This window comes from Mizuhopecten yessoensis, unplaced genomic scaffold (genome assembly GCF_002113885.1).
Source record: "Mizuhopecten yessoensis strain PY_sf001 unplaced genomic scaffold, ASM211388v2 scaffold3961, whole genome shotgun sequence".
Classification (NCBI taxonomy): domain Eukaryota; kingdom Metazoa; phylum Mollusca; class Bivalvia; order Pectinida; family Pectinidae; genus Mizuhopecten; species Mizuhopecten yessoensis.
In genome coordinates, this window is record NW_018405306.1 from 599,791 (window position 1) to 625,998 (window position 26,208).

At 35.7% G+C, this 26,208-nt stretch overlaps 2 protein-coding genes across 3 annotated transcripts; both read right to left on the reverse strand.

Moving 5' to 3' along the window:
- Window positions 1-5,990: 5,990 nt before the first annotated feature.
- On the reverse strand, window positions 5,991-20,649 carry LOC110448257 (integrator complex subunit 11-like). The gene is made up of 18 exons (XM_021494422.1): window positions 20,560-20,649; window positions 20,249-20,260; window positions 19,924-20,009; window positions 19,345-19,418; window positions 18,242-18,353; window positions 17,713-17,829; window positions 17,217-17,315; window positions 15,793-15,966; window positions 15,156-15,275; window positions 14,458-14,553; window positions 13,547-13,669; window positions 13,148-13,237; window positions 12,385-12,547; window positions 11,575-11,685; window positions 9,386-9,450; window positions 8,492-8,634; window positions 7,839-7,962; window positions 5,991-7,253 (listed from the first exon to the last, which is right to left on the reverse strand). Exons 1-18 carry the CDS (start codon window positions 20,585-20,587, stop codon window positions 7,197-7,199), a joined length of 1,794 nt encoding a protein of 597 aa, XP_021350097.1. The 5' UTR covers window positions 20,588-20,649; the 3' UTR covers window positions 5,991-7,196.
- A 1,838-nt stretch (window positions 20,650-22,487) lies between these two features.
- Window positions 22,488-26,208, reverse strand: LOC110448233. 2 transcript variants are annotated; one of them, XM_021494382.1, is made up of 3 exons: window positions 26,071-26,208; window positions 23,883-24,172; window positions 22,488-23,403 (listed from the first exon to the last, which is right to left on the reverse strand). In XM_021494382.1, the coding sequence occupies exons 1-3, from the start codon at window positions 26,076-26,078 to the stop codon at window positions 22,679-22,681; spliced, it is 1,023 nt and encodes a 340-aa protein (XP_021350057.1). In that variant the 5' UTR covers window positions 26,079-26,208; the 3' UTR covers window positions 22,488-22,678. The 2 variants fall into 2 exon arrangements, with proteins under 2 accessions (XP_021350057.1, XP_021350058.1); XM_021494383.1 differs by lacking the exon at window positions 26,071-26,208 and adding an exon at window positions 24,462-24,560.

Consider the following 26,208-nt stretch of genomic DNA (forward strand, 5'->3'; position numbering starts at 1 on the left):
CAAAGTTTTTTCTATTTATAGCAATAGTGACCTTGACCTTGATCCGATGATCTTGAAACTCGAACTTGTCGAAGATATTTTAATTATTTATGACTGTGTGAAGTTTGATTAAAAACCAAGAAAGAATGAAGACGCTGGAGTGCTGACAAAGTTTTTTCTATTTATAGTCATAATGACCTTGACCTTAGTCCGATGACCTTGAAACTCTAACTTGTTGAAGATATGTTAATTCTTTACATGTGTGTAAAGTTTCATCAAAATCCATGAAAGAATGAAGGCTCTAGAGTGCTGACAAACCTCTTCGGACAGACGGACATACGGACGGACGGACGGACGCACAGACGGACGGACGTACGGAATCGATGCAGAAAGTCATATATTCCCCCCGGTTTCCAGGTAGGGGACTCATAACTGGACCAGAGCCTTTTTACAAGCCATATCAATTATGAATGAGTCAATACCTTTGTTAGATTAATCAATTCTGCTATGACATTTCAATTTCTAGACATTGTGACGAAATTCATGATTAATAGGAATACTCCACGTTGTTTGGGGGGGTATAATGGAATCATTTTATCTGCCCATCTCCCAGTACTGTAACCTGCTTTTGTTAACACAAACAACTATACAATGGTATAGACAGACCTCTCTTTGAATGAGAATGCACTCTCTTACCAGACACTCAGTGCAGTAAGTTTCCACTTTGTATCTAGAAAATTCAGAAGTTAACAGAGTAGCTTACAAACGCGGCGGGGTTGATGAGAGATGAAAGTTACACACACACATGTGATTGTACCTTTAAAAATTGGCAATTAATACATTAATACAGAATGCCAAAAATGAATTGCACTGCATCATACAGTAGCTGTTTCGTCCTTCTTGAACTCACCGGTGATGCTAGGGGCCAATCAATTTGAACTACTGTTGTCAACAGCCGGGTTGATATGGAGATGGTGCCTAGGAAGATACCGCCAAGAAAGTAACACTAAACAAGTAAGATAGAAGATAAAGAACAACGGTGTTGTAATGTTATCAGCAGACTACCTTTGATCTTTTCAATGTCCTTTAAGTAGAATACACTGAAAAAAACTCAAACCCCCCCACTAGAGGATAATCGTAAAGCGTCACATGGTGATTATATAAGAGGAATCCTATTTATTTTGGGGTCAAAGACTTCAAAAGGACTTCCTCTAAACTAATAACTTTTATGTTGTATTTTCCACTAGTACTTTGTTTGTTATAAACTCTAGCGAACTTATGTTTTGAGTGTAATGAGAGATATAATGTCTTGGGAATCTTGGGATTCACTTCAACAAGTTTCACCATTTGAAATAATGGTTTAGGTTCCCCTTGTGTTCATCATCAATATCTTTACTGTGGATAAGTAATGCCTTATGTCCCATGTAGTTTGTTTAAATAATTGGAAATATTTCATAATTAAGGAAGCACCATTTGATAAAAAAAAAAAAAAAAATCGATGCAGAAAGTCATAGGAAGTATAGGGTTATTTTTTTCCAATTTTATCGAGGGAATTCATGTTTTCGCTCCTTTCGGGTTTCTTATAGAGATGTTTTATCGCAGATAACTTACAAGGTATATGTATATGTATTTTTATTTGTAGAAAACTAATGTTTTTGGTTCGTTATCATCTGTTTACTTATTTCCTAGGTTCCCTGGAGTATTAAAACTTGTTTTTTTTGCAGAGAACTATTGTCCGAGGTCGCCTGGGTTTCATAATTAACATTTTACTCTCGGCAGTGTCGTGTTTATGTCTTAGTTCCCTGGATTTCTTAAAAAACATGTTTACTGTCGAACTCTTGCGTTCTTTATTATTATCTATTAATTAAGATATATTTCCTATGTCCCTGGGGTTCCATGTAAATGTGTTTAATTGTAAAGAGCTAATGTATTGATTCATAATGGGTTCATTTTAAAACTGTCCTTTATTAACATGCTTTACTCAAAAACATCATTAGCCCCCTCACCCTAAAACATCAATAAATAAATGTTAATTAAAAGCATGTTTTACTAAAGCGGAACCGATGGCGAGTTATTTCCAAGTCGTACATAATTTACACTTTGGAGTGCATACAAGTATAGTCAGTGAGTGACAGGAAAACATTTTACTGGTTGTGCTACATGACCATTGTTTACTAACTTCCCATGCCCCAGGTATTAATTATAAATAAGTCGTAGTGCTGAGAATCAATTTCCAAGCCTCGATTAATGTTCGTTATAAATGTTTTACTGCAGTGATTAATCTCAGTTGTTCTTCTGGTTTGATTTGTTTGTATTTTACATCCTATTAACAGCTATGGTCATTTAAGGACGTGCCAGGTTTGGTTTGGTTTGTTTGTATCTTACATCCTATTAACAACTATGGTCATTTAAGGATGTGCCAGGTTTGGTTTGTTAGTGTTTTACATCCTATTAAAAGCTATGGGCATTTAAGGATGTGCCATGTTTGGTTTGTTTGTGTCTTACATCCTATTAACGACTATGGTCATTTAAGGGTGTGCCAGGTTTGGTTTGATTTGTTTGGATTTTACTTCCTATTAACAGTTATGGTCATTTAAGGACGCGCCAGGTTTGGTTTGGTGTGTTTGTATTTTACATCCCATTAACAGCTATGGTCAATTAAGGACGTGCCAGGTTTGTTCTGATTTGTTTGTGTTTTACATCCTAATAACAGCTATGGTCATTTAATCACGTGCCAAGTTTGGTTTGATTTGTTTGGATTTTACATCCTATTATCAGCTATGGTCATTTAAGGACGCGCCAGGTTTGGTTTGGTTGGTTTGTGTTTTACATCCAATTAACAACTATGGTCATTTAAGGATGTTCCAGTTTTGGTTTGATTTGTTTGTGTTTTACATCCAATTAACAGCTATGGTTCGTAGTGCTGAGAATCGATTTCCAAGCCTCGATAAATGTTCGTTATAAATGTTTTACTGCAGTGATTAATCTCAGTTGTTCTTCTGGTTTGATTTGTTTGTCTTTTACATCCTATTAACAGCTTTGGTCATTTAAGGACGTGTTTTACGTCCTATTACATATATAATTAACAGCTATGGACATTTAAGGATGTGCCATGTTTGGTTTGTTTGTGTTTTCCATCCTATGAACAGCTATTGTTATTTAAGGATGTGCCATGTTTGGTTTGTTTGTGTTTTACATCCTATTAACAACTAGGGTCATTTAAGGATGTGTTTTACGTCCTATTAACAGCTATGGACATTTAAGGATGTGCCATGTTTGGTTTGTTTGTGTTTTCCATCCTATGAACAGCTATTGTTATTTAAGGATGTGCCAGGTTTGGTTTGTCTGTATGTTACATCCTATTATCAGCTATGGTCATTTAATCACGTGCCAAGTTTGGTTTGATTTGTTTGTGTTTTACATCCTCTGAACAGCTATGGTCATTTCAGGATGTGCCAGGTTTTGTTTGGTTTGGTTGTGTTTTACGTCCTAATAACAGCTATGGTCATTTCAGGATGTGCCAGGTTTGGTTTGACTTGTTTGTTTTTTACATCCTATGAACAGCTATGGACATTTAAGGACGTGCTTTACGTCCTATTATATATATATTTAACAGCTATGGTCATTTAAGGCCGTGCCAGGTTTGGTTTGATTTGTTTGTATTTTACATCCCATTAACAGCTATGGTCAATTAAGGACGTGCCAGGTTGGGTTTGTTTGTGTTTTACATCCTCTGAACAGCTATGGTCATTTAAGGAAGTGCCAGGTTTGGTTTGTCTGTATGTTACATCCTATTAACAGTTATGGTCATTTAAGGACATGCCAGGTTTGGTTTGGTTTGTTTGGATGATACATCCTATTAACAGCTAAGGTCATTTAAGGTCGTGCCGGGCTTGGTTTGGTTTGTTTGGATTTTATATCCTTTTAACAGCTATGGTCATTTAATCACGTGCCAAGTTTGGTTTGATTTGTTTGTTTTTTACATCCTATGAACAGCTATTGTTATTTAAGGATGTGCCATGTTTGGTTTGTTTGTGTCTTACATCCTATTAACAACTAGGGTCATTTAAGGATGTGTCAGGTTTGGTTTGTTTGGGTTTGACACCCTATTAACAGCTATGGTAATTTAAGGACGTGCCAGGATTGGTTTGGTTTGTTTGTATGTTACACCCCATTAACAGCTATGGTCAATTAAGGACGTGCCAGGTTGGGTTTGGTTTGTTTGTGTTTTCCATCCTATGAACAGCTATTGTTATTTAAGGATGTGCCAGGTTTTGTTTGGTTTTTTTGTGTTTTCCGTCCTATTAACAGCTATAGTCATTTAAGGATGTGCCTGGTTTGGTTTGTTTGTCTGTTACATCCTATTAACAGATATGGTCATTTAAGGACATGCCAGGTTTGGTTTGGTTGGTTTGTGTTTTACATCCTATTAAAAGCTATGGTCATTTAAGGCCGTGCCAGGTTTGGTTTGTTTGTATCTTACATCCTATTAACGACTATGGTCATTTAAGGGTGTGCCAGGTTTGGTTTGGTTTGGTTTGTTTGGATGATACATCCTATTAACAGCTTTGGTCATTTAAGGACGTGACAAGTTTGGTTTGATTTGTCTGTATGTTACATCCTATTAACAGCTATGGTCGTTTAAGGACGTGCCAGGGTTGGTTTGGTTTGTTTGGATGATACATCCTATTAACAGCTATGGTCATTTAAGGACGTGCCAAGTTTGGTTTGATTTGTTTGTATGTTACATCCTATTAACAGCTATGGTCATTTAAGGACGTACCAGGTTTGGTTGGTGGAGGAAAGCCGGAGTTCCGGAAAAAAACCAACGACCTGCTGCCAGTACATGGCGACTGCCCCACGCAGGTCCGGAGAAAAACCAACGACCTACGGCATTAACCACTTGGCCCCATCTGGTGTTCTATATAAACATATTTAACTGTATAGCTATCTATAACTATTTCTTCATGTTAGGCTAATACATTGAGTACAGTTGACTTACACCACAAGGTCTTCAAACTGTCATGTTTATAGTACTGTTTACTTTGATACTGGTACACAGTAGCTCTCGGTCAAGGAACTGACCAAAGGTCAATCGTTTAGATCACTGGTATGATGGACAATGATACGTTCCCCTAAGACCATTTAATCTTAAAGTTTTATTGGCAAGTACATTTTTTACATTATTAAGTTCACTTTTTCATATTCGTTCAATCACTAGTCGCCTGATTGGTTTATTGAGTTAAGTGTCCTATTAACAGATGATGTCATGTGAAGATGTACACTCATGTGTGTAGTGTTTGCTTATGTGATGTAGGCGGTAAGTTGGTATATATTTGAGTTCCTTGTGATAGCGCAGATCTTATGCCGACTTTAAGCGTGCTTCCTCATGACTGAAATACTTTGCAGAAAGCTTCAAGCAAAATACTCCACAAATCATATTATAGTGACGACAGATAAAGAAAAGTTGTCCCGCTTACCATAAAAACATGGAATTACAACTATAACTTTAAAAATCTGTGGCACGTCCCATCGCTAGTAACCTGATCAAAAACCTTGCAAGGAATATCCATGCATCAATTTTTTTTCTGGAGCATAAATGTAATGAAATATTGAGCTCCCAAATGAGTGATGATTTCTCTCCAGTTCATTTAATATGAATTACTACATTCATTTTTATTGATAGTTTCGCAAGGTTCATGTATGTTTAACATCTGTAAGTAATACAAGTTGATATAAAGGAAAATATCATCACAGGTAACCAACCTTTCTTTCTCAGTAACATTAACATTTTGTCTGTGACATAACAATTTTTGTGCTGTCAAAGTTCATTTAAAGGTCTTAACCTGTATATTCACTAAATGATAATTTGTACAAACCATGTTCATAATCATCTAATGCTCCAGGACTTAAGAACAAATGGCCCACAGGGTCTGCTTTGCTCAACTTGATATTTAAGCAATATTCTCATCACCACAAATTCTCCCTCTTTTGACTCCTATATTTTTTAATTTTTTATAGTAAATTTGGTTGAACTATGATCAATCATTCATGTAGAGTAGGCTTTCAAATACTTAAACATCCCAATCACATATTTTTGTACTTAGCACCCCAAATAACCAAAATTATATGTATCTGAATTTCAGATGCTAGTGACAAGAAATAAAAAAGAAAAATTGTAACTTTTGCAGACATTTCTCAACTACACATCAAAGCTATAAAAACTATAACTATAAGCTAAAAATAATTCACAAAAGGTGCTTTGTTTTGCTTTTAAATGACACCTAACAATCAAAATCTTCACATTTTGTGCACAAAAACTTTTTTGCTACAGAATAACACAACCTTTAATTTAATTTTAGTATTATTTGTCATGCAAAAAAACAAAACAAATTATTTATTGTGAAATTTGACACAAAATGATGATTTCCTGTTAGGCTGACCTGGACTCTTTGATCTCTGGAAATATTACAATTCTAGCAGGTTACCAACGACTTTGCAGACTGCTATATATGTTGTAAATAGCAGACAGGTAACTGGCAATTTGAGGAAAGTAATAAATCCGTTTTCAGATTAGTCTCCACCAAGTGTGTTACTTCCTCAATAATATTTACATCTGAATATCAAGGATAACTTGGTTTTCACATCAACAAATATGAATCTGTTTTCACTGATGTACAAATTAAACAAATGTATGTCAAGTACGTCAATAACTGCATCTGGAAAGTGAGGCATTCTTTGTACCAAGTCCAGCTTTATGTGATTCCCCCTTCTGCTCCTCTGCAGATGTTAGATTTGATCAATTAACAATCATCCATCTTAACTCCTGCTGCAGCACTGTCTTAACTCACAAGAGTCATTTTCCCTCGTTCTAAACTCACCAGAGTCAACTTCCCTGTGTCTTAACTCACCAGAGTCAACTCTCCTCTGTCTAAACTCACCAGAGTCAATGTCTTCTGTCTAAACACACCAGAGTCGATTTCCTCTGTCTAAACTCACCAGAGTCAATTTCCCCTGTCTCAACTCACCAGTCAATTTCCTGTCTCAACTTGTAAGAGTCAATATTTCTGTGGCTCAACTCACCAGAGTCAATTTGGTGGATGCACAAAAAAGTTTCACTTTAATGAAGCACTTTTGTATAAGATGGTTTCACGACATAATCTGCCTTCATTTATACTTAGCTATATATATAAATATATCATTGGATGTAGGTTACTTCAGGTCACAAGTTCAGACTTTAACAGCTGCAAGAGGTAGCTTCCAACATCTTCGTCCTGTAAAAAATGTCAAAAAAGAAAAATGTTGGTACTTTAGTCAAACGTTCAAAGATATTTCAAGAATAAGTCTATACCAAAATATATTAATCATATATTTGTCCATGATGTCAGTTGTTTTATGTGTTTGATTCTACTAGCTGTGAAAATTAACCCTGATTAGCCCCTATCCGTCTGCACTCGCAATAACAACCCTGCATGCACAATCTTTGCCCAACAGTTTCCATATTCAGTTCATTTCTGGTTCAACTCCTTTTAGAAAAATTGTGCCTTAATTTCACTCATTTTTTTATCATTAATATGTTTTTTATTAATTTGTACTGAAATATATTATATATTATAGAGTGAGGTATATTTTGTATGATTTTTTTTTTAACCAAGATCACTGTTGTAGATTCGTTTCTTGTTTAAATCATCTTAAAGTTTATGATTTTTTTTATAAAAAAGTTCTGCAAGATATGGTTTTCTTTTCAGAATTGATATCAAAGGTATTGCCGGAAAAAACAGCTTTTAATGTTTAGTTATAGTTTTTTGCAGTGGTTATGTGATCCCGAAGATATCAGATAAATTATGCTTTAGATGTACCTGGTAGGACCATGACACCAAGACTGACTTGGACTCTTCATCTCCAGATACCTGGACCAGGACAGAATCTGATATGGTGATACTACCATCTGACGAATAGTGGGTAGGGAAGTCCTTCAGTTGGCTGTTTTAAAGGGGAAAAATACATGCAAAATATGTGGTGGTATATTGTTTATTTTACTATTACTGTAAAAAGAAATAGGATTTTTGGTATTGGATTCATCAGTTTGGTTATGAATAATACATGCTAGGTTTGTTTTGAACACAAACAGCAATAGAAAACTTATTTTGCAAGCTTTCCAAAACGTCTGTTTCCTTCGTCAAGCAAAGAGTGCAAATGACTGTTGTCTCCAGTCTAAACCGATGAAAACAAGTCACTGAGCCACAATGTGCCTGGTCAGTTAATTCAGCTGTCACAAAATACAGGAACTTTGTTCCAATAAGGGGGCCAACATATCATGCTTGACTCTTCTTGAAGTTATTACAGGACAATGAAATTTTAGCATTTGTTTGCATTTCTACTGAACTGCAAGCGATATGGTTGGGCTTATAATCAGGCATGGGCTTATTAATACCAGGGTATATTTATAGCAACAATGTGATAATGTACCACTGGAGCAGACATGTATACCACAATATAATAGGCTTGATACCTTTTCACCAGCTGGTAAATTTTGTCAGCAGTTTCTGTCGTGGGTCCTTCCTCATCGAAAGCTAGTGTGGAAGTAAACCTAAGCTGGTGCTCGGCTAGGCCGAAATCCTGGAGTGCATCTGCTGCATCAATCAACTGGAGCTTCTGTGTCACAAACAGGACAGAACACGATTCAGGATTGTGACTGCGTTATTCTTTGTCTATTTCTTATGCAATTCGAGCAAACTTTCTTGATTTAATCAAATGAAATATTAATGAAATATAACAAGGGACCAATGGCCCACATTTTGTAAAATTGTTTGCGGGAAGAGAATACAGCCAATGCATATGTACACAATTAATATCATGAAGAATAAAGGATACTCAACACCTCACATGAATGGTTGGGAAACTTTACTTCTCATCTACACAGTGGTTCTCTGTGGAAAGGGGGTTAACTCTTATCATAAATTATCTATCTTACATACAGAAGAGTTCTCCACACTAAATTATAAATAATGGTTTGGGACGCCCTTTCATCATTACGTCCTCAAATGACTACTGAGTGTTAAATAACTAATTTTAACACTCAGTAGTCATTTGAGGTTTCAGCCTGCTATGTGCGTAGTCATCATCAGGATGATATATGTCCATGATTTTAAGTTAATTACCTGAGTAAATACCTTGACCCTTGAAACTTGTTTCACAAAATACTAAGCTGTATCATCAGTGAATGTCATTTACCTGTATTTTTTGTGATGAAGTGATAGTATGTATACATTGATCATATTAAAACAAGTGACAACAGAAGCTACATATATCTGAGGGAAAAACAGGGTTTCAAGGAAACATGATATTAACCAGATAGTGATAATAAACAGAGTGATATTAACTGGAAAGTACTGTAGAGACTTACACTTCCCTTCATCACCAGAGCCCCATGTAAAACCCTTGGCCTCTTCGCATCAGGGGGAAGCAGACCTGTAAATGGAAAATTTTCCATTCAAAGGAATTGCATATTCAAATCCTTGAAATTAGCAGTTAGCAGAGGGTTATATCACTCATCTGGATATTTAAGCAAGCAAGGCAAATTATTCTCATTAACAGTTATACATATCAAAAGTGTTTCCAATTACATTTTAGGCTTTGCTTTCAGACTCAGAAAGAAAGCGCACATCATTTGCATAAAGTTTGATTTCCTATTGACAAGGGTTTGGTTGAAATAAACCTAACTGCATTGTCAAGAGGAATAGGCTTTTTAATACTCAAAACCAAGTTTTCTCGTTTTGGCACATTCGCAACACTCAAGGAGTAATGCTCACTTGTGCTCTCTGCATCCCTGGAATATGTCTAAGCAAAGTTGAAGGCAAGATGCTTGCTTTTTGGTTGGTCTCAGGTAAAAAAAAGACAGAAAAATCACTAAGCTGATACCTTTGCTATGAAGATTACAGAGAAGGGACATCTGACTTCAAAGCAGGCAATGTTACCATTACGCGACTGTGAAATTCTTTTGATGTACATCGAATGATCAAATTAACTAGTATTCTCATCTCACTTACAAGGTGTTGCACACTGAGCCTTCAGTTTTGTCATGACATATTCGAGGGGAGCATATAGTTTAAGTGCACGTAACCCCTGGAGTATCAAGGATGCTGTTGGCATTGCTCAACAGCCTGCAGGAGAACTGCAATCTTCCATTTTATTAAACAACAACAGATTCCATAGTTCCAAGGACCAAGTATATTTGAACGGAAATTTGGCTGAGATCCGAATGACATGTATGCGTACATAATAAAAGAGCCTCAGCTATTTCCCTTGGACAAAGTCCCTCGGAACGTGGTACACAATGTTCTTTTAGGCATAAATTTATTAATCTATGCCTAGTAACTATTTCTTAATGAATGGGAATTTCAAATGTTTTACATGTTATGACTCAGGATTAATATAAGTCCCCAGGGGCAGGGCTAGACCCAGGAGTTGATCTAGTAGCGTGTTTGGGCTTGTCTCCTCATGCCAAACTATTGTTGTAGGAATATAAGATGATTCAATGCCAGACCCTGACTGTTTGTAAAAAAGACTGAGTTTAAAAAAATCTGCCTAATACACAATTCAAACAACAGATGTAGGGGATTTAAATTCAGATATTGGGAGTTTCAAAATTTGTCTGAAACAAGACTTTTGCAGGTGACATACAATAAATGCTTAGTTTGTTTTGAACACAAACAACAATTGAAAAGTTATTTTGCAAGGTTTCGGAAATATCCGTTTTCATTGTCAAGCAAAGAGCGCATGTTTTTGAAAGCTCGCAAAGTAAGTTTTCAAATCCTATTTTTGTTCAAAGTAAACTTAGCATTTATTATTTAAATCAAACTGATGAATCTTATTCCCAGTATTAGATCTGATATGGACAGTCCTCAGTCCAAACATTTAGACAGGCAGAGGACAAGAAACTCACTCGTCATGAGAATCATTTGAAAAGACTGAACTACAGATTTCATTGTTCATTGTGCTCTCTCTTAAAAGCAGTCATAAGCGGATATCAACGTCATTGCTGAAGTGATTTTGTAGTAGTGTTACAAGTTGATGAAAGAAGCATAATTACCATATAGCAGGCTATTTATGCGGGTTTAATTCCCACTGATTATGATTTCACGATCTAGCCAGGTGAAGGAACTAAATTTTTGCAGTGTTTTGGATAGAGACTGGGCACTTAGTATATATAATGTCAAATAGTCAAATGGATATGCTTTATTACAACGTATTAAGTAAAAACAGTCATGTATGTTTTGTTAAACAAATCATCTAAAAAATCATTACAGGTGTGATATAACCTTTTTACAAACATCATTACTGTCTATGTATAGCAATCGTCACAACCCCCACATGCACGCTTTTTCATGACAACATTACGAAGTTTATATCCCAGGTCATTTTATGCTTGTCATATTATTCTGCAGATCATATTTCACGATATTGTTAATGACCCACGAAATCGTTAAAATATCATCCCGCGGAAATATCCTCATAACAAACAAACACATGCTAAATCTGTGTTTTTGTATGATAAGTCACTGTAGATACTTTGTAGTGTTTAATACTACGTACCAACTTTGGCCGATTCTCTCTTTAACAAGGACAGTGAAATATCGACAGGAATGTTATGTTTCGTCTCCATAACAGCCGTCTCCCCATTGGCTGGCATGAAACAGCCAATACCTTCAAAGCAAAAATAACTTCAATAAGATTCAGTGGAGACTAATAAATAAGATTACCCCTATGTAACTTTAGTAGACTCTACCATGCATTGATCTGGATGATACCATTATGGTCTACAGTGGTGAAAGGGTTAAACATTTCAATCAAATCTTGCAAAAAATTAAGCTCACTGATCATCTTTGTTACTGCAGTTTTCAATAATAGTTTTATTTCCTGAATTAGGTATTGCAAAGTTGAACATATATATTTCAAGCAGTGAACTGACTTTTTTTTCGCATGTGAAATAATTAATGTTTCAGTATAGTATTTGTATTACATATAATGTAGTTGCACCAACTCAGGAATGTGCCAAGTCTATATCTGTTGATATCTAACAATGCACTAAACTTTGAGCGCATTACAAAAAGCATGTGTACGGTGAGAAGCCAGCATTTCTAATATTTAGATATTAACTAAATACTAATTATGTCTATATTTTTATTTCTGAATAGCCCTCAGAGAAAACAAATGATGAAATAATAATGCATGCTGAAATATGTTGGGAAACAATGTAATGAAGCTATAATGAATGCTGTAATATGTTGGGATAAAAATATATCTCATCTGAAACCAAAATCAGATATAGACTCTGTGGACAAATTTAGTATAACTTTACTGGTCCACGTCACTGAACAGACTATCCATAGCCAGCTGACTTACTAAATTCTTGTTTGATTTTCGTCTTAAGGAACTCCATCTTGACTGCCTCCCCATGAACCAGCAGGACATTACGGGGTTCACATTGACTAATGAGCTGCATGATACCCTTAGCATCAGCATGAGCACTGAACGACATATATTCCACAGCTAATTTCACATCCAACTGTAAACGTAAATATGGCCAAAGGTAAAAGGGAGATAACCAATCAATATATTTAATATTTTTATTTTTCTCAACTTAAAATACATTGCTGATAAGTAAAGGTACTGGTACTATATGAAGTAAACAATGAAATTTAATTTAACTTATAAGATAATCAAACTCTCAATATTTTGTCCTTTCAAAAATAGCAAGATGTATTTTACAGATGAAGTTATATTGTCTGAATACTTGATTATCTTTAATACAGAGTAAATTTCTTATTGATACAATTTGACAATCTTTCAAATAAAATGAATTTATACAGATAACATTTTATTATCTTACAGATAAAATTTCTTTATCGTACAGATAAAATTAAATTATCTGACAGATGAAATTTTGAAATATCATTATTTCTATAAGAAATAAAATTTAAAAAAAAAGCACATAATCTGGGTTTTAAAAGTACCACTTTCAGAAAAACCTGAAGGCACAAGATTTTAACTTTAATTTGGTTCGAAAATCTCAGTTTTAACGCTTGACTTATGTAATTATTGTGAGTTAATTTATACTTATAAAACTCGTACAACTGGATCCCCTACTATAGAGCATATATCTCACCATTTGTTTGTTCTCCATTTCCAGTTTCCGGACGCCATTAAGGATTTTATGTCCCACTGTTCCCGCCACACAGTAGCCGGGCATAATTACCTATGGAAAGACACAGAACAAGGCAGGGTAAAAATAAAAAAACATGATGTTGGGTTGAATTAACTCATTCACCCTTGAAGACACATGAACTCTTCCAATTCAAAGGTTGGAATAGTTCATTATGAAATTTCAGGGGTGAATGATTTGAACAATTTCATATAAAAGTGAAATGTGTCAAAAACAAACACAAATGTGACTTTTTAATTTGAATTGATAAATTTGAAATAACATATAGGTTTAGTTTACATGAGAACTTATGAATTATCTCAAAAGTTTGTACAGGTTATCAGTCATACAAAGATTACAAACCATGTTCTTTTCATTGGGTGCCCAGCGTTTGAAGACTTGCAGTGAAAGCCCAGCATGCAACATTCCAGGAGTGGCAAACACCACCATTGGTCCAGGGTTGTCAATGTAGGCCCGGTCAAATGGCTGAAAGGCAAACCATATATCATAGATTGAATTCTGTTATACCTTTACCAGTAGTAACAGACAGAGGTGGTCATAAACTGTAAAACTGAAAAAATGACACAATAAATCATTTCAATATATACATGTACATTTATAAATATAGACACATTCTTAACTTGACTACTCAACAGATATTTGTTTGGTCACTTGTAGAACTTTTGAAGCTGAAAAATGGACCAAATGCATCAGGATATTGAATGCTGAGTGATGTATCCCGTAATTTAACTTCCACCTTTTTTCACTTTTAGTTATTAAGGCAATTTATCATGACATTAAATATTGGTACAATGCATACAATACATAGTAATTACAGGTGAAAGGCCAAATTAACACAGCGTAAATAAGGATTTTACCATTGAAGTGAAAATACTTGATTGGTATGGAGTATAATTTGAACATTACTATAGTACCAAAATACATTTTAACCATAGCCCGCCAGCAAGGTACGTATTTGTATCCCCTTATAATGGCTCTTCTACTTATGACATTCACCTCTTGTAACCTTAACTACTCGTAACCTTGACTACCTGTAACCTTAATTACTTCTAACCTTAACTATACTTGCAGCCTTGACTTCTTATTACCTTGACTACTTGCAACCTTGACTACTTGTAACCTTGACTACTTGTAACCTCGACTATACTTGTAACCTTGACTTCCTGTTACTTTGATTACTTATAACCTTAACTACTTGTAACCTTGAGTACTTGTAATCTTGACTACTTGTTACTTTAACTACACAGACCTACCTTTATGTGCTTGAACTCAAACATGTTTCTTTCCACAAATGTCTTTTTAATTTTCTGGCTAGTCCATGTAATAAACAGCTTGTAGTAGTGATTTGCCTGAAAATAGTAAATATACATGATCGTTAATGATAGTCTCTGATTATTAATAAATGTTATTCTGAGAAAAAAAACATGGATTTAAATTCTGTTGTATTTCAGCAAGTGACTTGTATGTTAATTACACTGTAGAGATATATTGTAAAAGAAAAGAACTACCATGGAAATTAAATGCTTTGAATTATTTAAAAAATCACATTTGTACAATGCTTTTTTTGACCAGTAAAATAATATTTGTGTATTCACAATGTCACATTATAGAATTTAATTGAATATGTTAAATGTAAATAAGGCCTATTCCAGATATAAGCATGTGCAACGGAGGGCAGGATGGCATGCAGGCAGGAGGTCACTTTTCATTTATAATGGTGAAGTTATAAAATATTGTAATTATATATTTGTATAGGGGAACCCAGGATGAAAACAATTGTGGATGTTTGGGCCATAAAAAGTGCCTCCCTATTCCTTCATATACTTATTTCCGGATAAGCCCTTTAAATTCAGCCCTTTCAAATAGTCTGAACTGTGTAAATTTCACTAATTCAGAGAAATATCAATTATAATCAAACAAATATGCAGGATTCTTGGTCTTGAAAACTCACCTTTTCTGTTAGTCCCAGGGAAAAGTAGACTGGCACTTTGAGATTCATTCTATCCCAGTAAGTCTCCAACAGGATACACAACTCCTGGGCACGTCCCAATGCAAACACGGGGATCAATACCTGGTGGTAACAACAGACGTGATATGTTTCATGAGTGCAATATAATTTGCAATACAAGTGAAATATATTTGGTGTCTAATGGGAAATCCATAAGATTTTTTAAGTACATGTACATATAACGATGAAAATTTTACTGCACCAAAAAAGTTTGGACTTTATTGTGTGATCTTTGAATATTAAGTCGGCTCCAAAACACAACTCTGTTTTTTTCGTTTTTATAATCTGGAAAGATTTGTTACGAAAGATGTTAGCAATTTTATAGTTTAGTAAATAGCCTATTGTATGAAGCAAAAATGCACCATAACAACCATTTTTTCAACCCCTGTTTTGTCAGAGAACATTCAGCCTTGTATGCAGTGAATAGAAAGAACAGTTCTGATTTGTCAATAATGAAAACGATATCACTTTTAATATCTGATGCAGTGTAAAAGAAATCAGTTACACCATATTGACAGAATCTGATATCTCACTGGCAAACTTATAAAGAATTCAAATATTGTCTTGTTTAGTGACTTACCTTTCCACCTTTATCTACACAATTATGGACCTTCTTCAGGAAGTCCCTTTCGCGACATCTCTTGGAGTCTCGGATCGTTGTAGCATATGTGGATTCTGTGATAAGTAAATCAGGACGACATTTGTCAATCCAAGCCGCTCCCAAGTGCCGATCAGGAGTCATATTGTAGTCGCCCTAAAAAATATTAACTTGATTTAACTCAAAGCATGGACATCACAGATACCCCCGCTCCGAACATATGTATGTAGTTTGAAGCCGATGAAGGAAACGGTGGCTGAGATATGATCGACACCTGTACTACAGTGTACTTTAGTATTTAAGGTAAACGTTAAAGGTGACATTGAGGTCACAGTGACTTAATTTTAGGATATAATACACTGCCTTCTCATGATGTACCTTTATACAAAGTCTGATGCCCATTCATAAACTGTGGCTGAGATATGCTTGGAAATCATAACCAGCAATGACTTTTGCAACATCATGATTTTCATGTTGGAAACTAAAAATGGTTGATTCATCTATTATAAATTTACTTTTCGACAAAACAGAATTCATCAAGTTACAAAGATTGTTTTGTACAATGAAGAAAAGAAAGACATGGCAATAAGGTCATTTTAGTACAGATATTATTTTACTGTCTTTAATTTTGCTAAAATGGTCAATTTCGCAGAATTTATAATTCTCATTGTTCAGGTTTAGTGGCAATCTCACATAGTGCTATGGTAAGGGTGGATTCATTTGCTGTTCATTTTGCAGGGATTTTCATGGAATCGAATTCGGCAAAATTTGCTAAAGCTAGAATACTGACAGGTCAGCAAAGACCCTGCTGTATGCCTGACAGTGTAGCTCCTGTATAAGCACCAAGCAAAAGCAAAAGTGATCATTGACTGTTCAGAAAGGACCATTTAACAGAGATTTTTGACAGTATATGCCCTGTTCTATTTTAAAGTAATGGCAAAGCATCCTTCGAAAATTTTTAAAGTCCTATTGCACATGTACCATCTTGTGAAATTTCAAAACATTTGGCCTTCTGTAAGGGCCTTAGTTATATGATGTATTTTTGACAGTATATTCCCGTTTCTATTTTTAGTAACAGAGACCTTGACCTTAGGAATTCTTTAAATCACTATTGCAAATTTGCACATCACAGTGTATAACCATGTGAAATTTCAAAAGATTTGGCCCTCCGGATTGAGATAATCTCCGGAAACGAAAGTGCTGACGGACGGACAGACAGACACCGTGATTACTATCGGGCACCCGCATTTTGCTGGGCCCTAATTAGAGCACAGAGGAACAAGAAATGTTTACTGAATAAGTAGCACCCTGCCCCCATACCTGAATATCTGAAATAGCCAAACACCAAGAGAAAACACTATCAAGATGAGAAGATTTGTTAAAATGACTAGTTCCTGTGAACTCACTGTGTACACAACAGACTGCTGCCCAACTTTGATGTGGAACATGGCAGCTCCCAACACATGGCCAGCATAGTAGGCCTTGATCTCCATCTCATCATCAACCTGGTCATACAAAAAAATGATTTTCAAATATTGTTGGTTATAAAAATCGATAATTGAGAACAGTTTCATGAATATGGGCCCTGGTGTCCTTAAGACATTTGGTAATAAATCAAATTTATAAAGACATCACTAAGACAAGGGGATTTTGAAAAACAGGAATGCTATGAGAAATGGTAAATTTAAAACAGGACATATCCGTGTTCTAAATCTTTCGACATATTCCACAAGGCATATGGGTTTCTTTATAGAAATTATTTACTTAAGTTATTGTCCTGCAAGTTAGATAATTTCCAATTCATAGAACAGGTTTTTGTGCAATTGTTTGTGGATCCTTAATTTCAAACGAAAAAAGATAATTTGGAAACAGTTTAAGGGAGACAACTCAGCAGATACTTGCCTGCATGGTCTGATGCAAGTTGACAGCTATAACCTTCTTCATGCAAGTTTTAATCATTTCTGAAGTAAAGAAATTGGTCTCTCCTTTTCTTTCCACTGTTATTTTCCTGTAATCCTCCTGAAAATAATAAGAAATTAGCAGATATCACAATTTTATTAAAGTTTTGGTTTCCAAAAAATAAAGTCATATTCATAAGAAGTTGTTGATAACAACATACTTGCCAAATCTCCCTATTTTGGAAGGAGACTCCTGATTTTGAACTTGAGCATTTTTTACCAGTGAACTTGATAAATTAATCCTATTTTCTAAGATCAGATAATTTCATCTGAAAGAACAGCTCCAAAGATGCCATTTAGAAGTGTTGTTTATTTTACCTGTAGGTACAATGTATATAACCACATGTTATTGATGCTTTTAATTCTGTGCATTCGTAATGTCCCCCATGAAAGTTTCAAAAAGTTTGCAAGTATGCTATAATGTTATTCTATTTCAAGTTTCACAGATTATCAGGGTGCGAGTCAATGCTTACCAACAGGATCGGACAAATAGCCTTGGTTGGATGTGTCATGTATATTGGGCCATCATACCCCACCATCTCTGACATGTAGGGCAGTGCTCCACAGTGATCCAAGTGAAAGTGACTGAAAAAATTGTGTCATATATGACATAAAGTCATAAATTAAAAATCGCAAAAAGTATTAGTATTCAAGTAACATATACCAAAAACATTGTAGCAATAAAAAAGATAGTCAACGATATCAATGTCAGAGAGCGACATCAGAGTTCTAATGATGTGCCTTAGAACTTCAAACTCAGAAACTGTTATCTTTTTTGTCTGATACCAAAAAATGTGCCCAGTGGGCATCTTCAGTCTTGGGTATTTTTAATACCCCTAAGTTTGTATAAGGTTTGAGTAAGGTTATATATATTTATCCACGGACTTAGATAACAATCTAATTCCGTGATTTATCACATAATATACTGTGTTATCCGGTGAATATACCCATGTTATATTTTTTTTGCGCGTATTACCCCATGTAATATGACCTATCAGCCCTACGATTGGTTGTAAGTTTCAATTGTTTCGATTGTGACGTCACGCCTAGGACAAGTATATGACATCAAACACTTACGCACTTGAGTCAAAATGGCTGCTTTTAACATTTCAAAGTTGCATGAAAATTGTTGTTTTACTCAAATAAATGCCACAAATCTTGATTATGTGATAAAAAGGATCTTACACAATAACACTTGTTTTCATTTCATAAGAAATTTATGAAACTCGTCACGAATTCTTCATTTTAGCTCGCCAGATGCTGTTTGGTATATGATTTAATGAATACCTCAGGAAATGAAATTTTCTATCATCTATGATAAAAAGTGGGATAAGAGTTTTAGTTTTAGGAGGTCGTTCATAATAATGACAACCCCAATCTTGGTGGGCTGAAATATGTTTCATTGCTGCTGGAAGAAATATTAGACATAGATATACAGAAACAGCTTATAAGGACAACACTTTTATCAGGAATGCTTCAAAATACTTTAGTGAACTACTAGACCATATGTAAAGTAAATTCAAGATGATTTACACACAGAAAAAATAGTTTTTTTTTACAATTTGAAATCCCTTACCTTATAATAACACAATCCAAATGTTGTGTTAGTCTCCCTTCCTTTGTAACATAGGTAAAATCAGGAAACCGTCGCTGCAGCACATACAAATAAAAAGAACCATGTCATCTTAAGTATTACTGAAGCAGAACTATACTGGGGCAATCGTTGGCAACCAAGTATCTCAATTGGTAGAGCATTCAAGTTTGGAGGGTGCCAGATTCAAAATTAATTCTGGCTGTGGCGCATTTCCCGCTCTACTTTTACAAAATTGACCAGCTTGCCAACCCCTTGTTTCAAACGCTGGGTAAATACTTGGCAAGGAGATACCTGAACCTGGGTTGTAAATACTAAAATAGTTGTGTCTTCGGGGGCAAAGACTAAGAAAAAGGAGGGAGGGATATCAGAACTTGACCTAGTTGCTTGTCGGCGACCAGAAAGCTTAATTGGTAGAGCGTCCATCTCAAGTTCGGGGCCCCTGGATCGAACCCTGGTCTGGCCATACATTTCTCTTTCTCCTATTACACTTCTACATTGAAAAAAAAAAATGAAATGTACACAGTACCTCATACTATAGTTTTAGTTACACTCCAAACCTACCTCATCATTGTATCCCATATGCATTCCACAGTCCAACATGATATTCTTGCCACCAATAGAGAGCAGAATACAACTTCGGCCAACATCTGAAATATGACATATCTAAATTTGCTACATATGCTGTTAGATTAATCTATAGTTTAACAAAAGAATCTCATTTACTTATGTACAGACTTTTGTTTAATACATAAACCAGTTTTTTTTTATAATGATTCAGTTTGGACTGACTATACTATTTAACCTGTAGTGACAGCAAGATATAATTTAAACCGATTCAAGCTGATATTAGCAATGTCAACGTCCTCGGTAACACCAAGCTACATACCCTGCCCAGCACCTGCAAAAGAAAAGCATTCCGTAAGTTTCTACTTGCTAGACAATTATCTTACCAAGTTACACAAATGTATTTCATACATTCGAATGTTTTTACATCAATATGGTGTTGACTTTACACTCTAAAATTGAATATAAGAGACCGAAATTGGGAGCCTTTGTTTATGATCAGTTTTAGCGGCCTGCCCCGGGTTTCACATCACAAGATTCGATTAGAGAAAAAGAGAGATTTTACCACTTGTCACTTACTTTTTATCACAAATAAACATTTAACATATTGTAAAAATATTACAGAATGATTACCTAGTGGCGTTACTGTTATTTCTGTCATCTTGGTAACGTGGATTTCTCTCTGTCATTCACAATTGTAAATTCACGGGGGCCGCCATATTGATTGTGTGTAAATTTTAAACCAAATAACGGTTTTAAATCCGGATAAATGTTTTGAGACTAAAATTTCTTTTAAAAAAGAGCATATTCTGAAAAATAAATTAGCTTTGATTAACACATGTTAATTATTCATTGAAAATAAACATCATTTGTGTTCATCAAAGTTTGTTCCCATTGCTTCGTAAAGTTAATGCCAGAAATTACTGTTAGTACATTGCATAACAATAGCTAAAATTAAGTCATTACTATGTGCGCAGCGGTTAACGCTCGGATATTCAAAATACCATGACACAGGTGTATGTTTTCCTACAATATCTTTATTTTTCATATCTGAATAAGTTTTTTTTAAATAATGTTTATTTCTTTCGTTTTTAGCCGTCTTTTCTTGTTAATACAAGCGTACTGATACACATTTAACATTTTTGGGAATTCAGCCTAATATCTTGATTACAGCTTCCACTGTCGTCAGAAGTGGAGAAGTGCAAGGTCAAACAGGCTATACTGGTGTTGACACAGCGAGACTCGAAGGATGAGAAGATAAGTCATGCAGGATAAGATAGGAAGGAAATCGAAGGAAATCGACTGCAAGTCAGTCAGTCAGTCAGTCAGTGAGCAGGCCAAGACATTTCTTGAACACCGGTACATCGTCGGCACAGCTAGCCTATTCAGAACGGCAATGACAATACAATGAAAGAAGTGGGAAGAAACAGACGAGAATGAGAAAAGATCGATGGTTCAGGGGGAAATACACAGAAAAGAAGAAGGGACCGGAAAGTAAGGACAGTTGAAACGGGCTCGCAGGGGTAAAGACAAAAAATGAACCTGCCAAAGTGGAAACTTTCATGGTCAGACATGTGGTGCTATATTTTTGTATGTACCATTGAGGATCAGAATCTAGCTGCGGCCGGTGCAAGAAACTATACTGTCGCTGAAGAACCTTTGTTAAAGGGGACCAGTTCAAGAGCGAAGATGCTGGCTTTGTCATGAATGTAGAACAACGGGTTATAATTAGATCCTTTCAGCATACAATACAGTGCTGACAACGTTACAAACGAGTCAATGCATGATAAGGTAATTTAGGGAATCGGCAGATGTTATCGAGTTGAAAAGGAAGAATTAGACACCGCTATGTAAGCACAAAGCGTTTCAGCCGGCGTGCAAATGCAGGAGAGAAGAAAAATAGAGCAACACAAGGCAACGTTTGCATTCTGAAACGGGCATAGGCATGGGAGATGAGAGTAGACATGGGAAGAAGTTTATCTAAACAATATTTCAAACTTTAAAACATAAATAAGTTATAAAAATGTAGAGCACACTGAAGCATAATTATTTCTAACTGATTACATTTTAAATGTTTTTAGTAATATACTAGTTTACACTATATAAACTATATAACCTTCCGATAATGATTTTTGTATCCGGTGATTGACGAGAGCTTCCTAATACTCAGGCCTGTTATAATAGGTATATTCTGATTTGTTGTTACTACTTTGGTAAGTCACTTCTGATTGGTCATTTCTATCACAGGTCTCGTTTGATTTGATAAACTTTCCTTGTGGAAGTTTTCATATTTTATTGGATGTCCCTGCTGCGCCAGGAACCTCTGATTGGCTACACTTTGTCTATCGTTTGGTAAACCCATGTAGTCCTTAAACTTCTATTCAAAAGACACTTAATTTTGAATAAAGCGTTGTTATTCAGAATGTACCTAGCACGGCAAGAACCCACAGCCAAATTAAAGCTTTCATAAGGAAAGTGTATTTAAACGTAATTGACCTGCCAAAAAGGCCCAATTTTGATGTACCTTTAGTAAGCGAAAATATCACAGCAAAACACATACAAACGGTAAATATATGCATTATTTTAATTCAGATGCTTTAATCAAAACGTCATTCATTTAACACATTCAGAACTGTTCCAATAAAAGCGAAAACTGTTTTAAAGGTGACTTCCACCCAATCGGCAAAAAAACGTCTTATTGTAAGAATGCAGTGTCGATCGACCGAATGTCTCAAAGCCAGCTATTAAGGCGTCAGAATGTGTCAGTGCCACTGTATCGGGGAGAGAATACTGATGATTTGTCCCACGTTGGTCTCCAGCCGGGATCATTCGGAGCACCGTCATTGAAATCATAGCGTTCCAGACCAGCTAGTAGTTTCGCGTCCCTGGTTTTAGCAACATCTGGCATTGTTTCCACCGCATAGATGTGTTTCAGATCCCTTGTATACGGATTTCCTGTTGTAGACCTGAACACGATATTCTTCTGTGCAGGCCAATGGGCAGTGCTTCGATAATTATCGTATGCAAATTGCTTCGTCTTATAATCTGCGTCTGTAGCCCAAATAGCTGGTGCCATACAGACAAAAACGACAAAGCGCCACCTATCGGAATGGACCCGACCTCGTTTTGGGAAGACAGCATCGTGGACTGTACGTGAATCCCAGATCACCATTCCCCCTTTTGGCACGGCTATTATTCTTTCTGTACATCCCTGTTCTTTGTACCAGTCAACCCATTCAGGCTTGAAGAGAAAGAACTCCTCTTCGTTTTCCTCATCGTCAAGTACCATGGCATCAGGAAAAGCCTCCTGGAATTTATCGTGGTAGAGATGAGAATTTCCAAGAACTCTCAGACAGTGATCGCTCTCAGAAGTTTCCTCTAAATATACTGCTGCCTGGTATACATGAAGTCCTTTTCTTGTTCGCCCTTGATCCAGATGAAGCCAGCTTTTCCCATCCTCTCTATATTTTCCTTTGGCTGTTTTAAGTAAAAACAAAGGTACAATCAATACAACGTTACAGTATAGGTGATAAATATGATGGATGTCTTAGAATGATATTCAGAACAGTTTTTGCAATTGGATCCTTAGTGCAAATTGTAAATGAAATTGGATTTATATAAAAGTAAACCTAATTGGCTATTGCACCGATTCAGTATAAAGCAATGTAATAACCGTCAATGTAGCAACTTAAACGTGTATATATATATTCCAATTCAGTTTAAGTTAAATTAATTCGTTATAGCTGTAAACTTAAGCAAAGACTCAAATTTTGATATTTTTATTGATCGCTAGCATCCCTTTTGATCGTTATTTTTGTATATCTCATCTACGATCTTTGTTGTTATTTCATTAACATTACAAAATTCTTTTTAAATGATTTTTAGCAATCGACTTTTAACACCTCAAAGAAATAAAAAAGAGGTAATTTATCCTTTCTTTTGAGAAAATGAATTACCGATTTCAGGCGGTACACCAATAGCTATCCCATCCATGCTGCTCAGGAGTTTCTCCGTGTTCCATAGAGAGGCAAAGACTCGTTTGGCCTTCAGTCGCACCCTCCATGTGGCATCAAAGTGGCCTACTCTGTAGTAGTGCATGAGGGAGTCATGACTGAAGGGCAAGTCGTCGCCAAACTTGGCCACCCAGTCCTTGAATTGCTGGGTGTATATGTCACACTCCTCTGTTGTCACCACACCGGAAACCACTGAATAACCTTTGGTCTCAAGGTCACGTGATAAAGCCTCCCTTCAAAGAAAACAAACAAAATGTAAATTAAGGGTGTTGTTAAACCAGTTCATGTTTAAACAAACACTCCATACAGTGAATCCTCGATACTCCAGGGGTTACGCTCACTTTCGCTCTCTGCACCCTTGGAATATGTCATAGCAAACTTGAAGGAATGCAGCTAGCTATTTGATTGGTCTCGGGTAAAAAACCCACTGACCAATCGCTAGGCTGATACCTGTCCTTTGAAGCTTACAGAGGAGCGATACCAGACTTCAAAGCCAGACAATTGTTCCGTTATGCAACCTACATATTGTTTTGATGTACATCAAATGATCAAACTGGTCTCGTCTCCTAGTCTCACCCACAAGGTGTTGCACACTGAGCCTTCGATTTTGCTATGACACATACCAGAGTCGCATCTAGAGAGCGTATGCGAGCGTATCAAGGATGCATACAGTGTAGTTGGTTCGTTCGACACCAACAGATTTACGCCGTTCACAGATTCTATTGCATAGAAAACAAAACGTGGATATTATTTCTTATTTCCCAAATGGCTATTTTTTGCCTTGGTAAATAAATGCAATTTCACAGATGACATGATGATAGCTTTACTGAAAAAAATATGTCATGTGAGTGTAATTCTATATAGTGGATCTTGTTATTGTTTTTTTTTTCTTACGAGTCTAATGAACCTTTCGTGAATTCCTAAATATTAACTAATTGTCTATATATTATAAGTTTATTAACAAATCTTTTCTGGCATTATAATTCCAACCCCCCCCNTATCCCACTTATGCAATTTAACGTTAGTTGCCCCTTATGATAATTAGAGTTCTTTTTAGGCCATCAAATCAACATGTGACAGTTGCATTGTGTATGTCGGAGCACGAACCACTATCTCAAAAACCTGTGCTATCATCAAAACCATTGCTTATTTGTGGTGATAATACATAAACACGAACTGTGACCCTGTCCTATTATCAACCACTGTGCAGTATATATTGAATATAGGCATACATGTAGTAGATATCGGTATAGGCAAAACATTAACTATAACATCAACACACAAGAACAGAAACGATTCGTTAATCGAATTTCGAATCCAGCATTCAAAGCCAATATACATTGAGGAAACACTGAAAGTATACCACATTATCGTATGTTGCATTGTTCATAATCCCCCTTATTTATATATGTGTGTGTGTGAGGGTGTGTGTGTACGTGTGTTATGGAGCGTGATTTGAGTGTACAAACATATATATGATATGCTAAGAAAGTATTTTATAAGTTTTCAAATGTCATCATATAATGTTTCTTTTTCTTTCTGATAATTATAACTTGGTTGAATGTTCTAGCCTATATGTTTGTAAGTGTATATGAGTGTGTCTTGTTGAGCTATGTATTTAATTATGTTTTCTGTCCATCTATACCGGTTAGGAGAAGACTTACATAGGTTAAAAAATCTATTGTCTCATCCAATTGTTCAATTGTTTTTGTCCAATAAAATTTATTGAAATGCAATTGCCCCGTCAAGACAAAGAAAGATAAAAGATTCTTGGAGCATATCTATCAGTATGGTGAACACCTGGGTGCGTATTCATTGAAACCGTTCTCATGCTCAAACCAAGATACTATGCTCAAGCCACTTGTGGCAGTGAAAAAGAAATATAAACATCATATCTTATCAATGATATGTAAGCAATTGGGAGGGACTATAAGCTTAACACTACTTCCAATGTTTACACTTTCCTTTTTGACCTCGTGACATGATTTAAGCAACTCACAAGAAAGTCGGATTATCACAGGATTCATGCTTGAGCATGAGAAAAGTTCCATGAATACGGGAACCGGATATGGTTATATGAAGACGTAGCATACCTGGTTATTGACAGGGTATCTAAACAAACATGTCTTACCTGTCCATGACAGCCTGATCCACGACGGTAAATTCAGGGCTACATGTACCTGTAACACAGTGACCGTGGTAGTTGCGTTATCTTGTGTATAAACAGTGATTAACCGTTATACATCCGTCGAATTTATCACCTACAGGT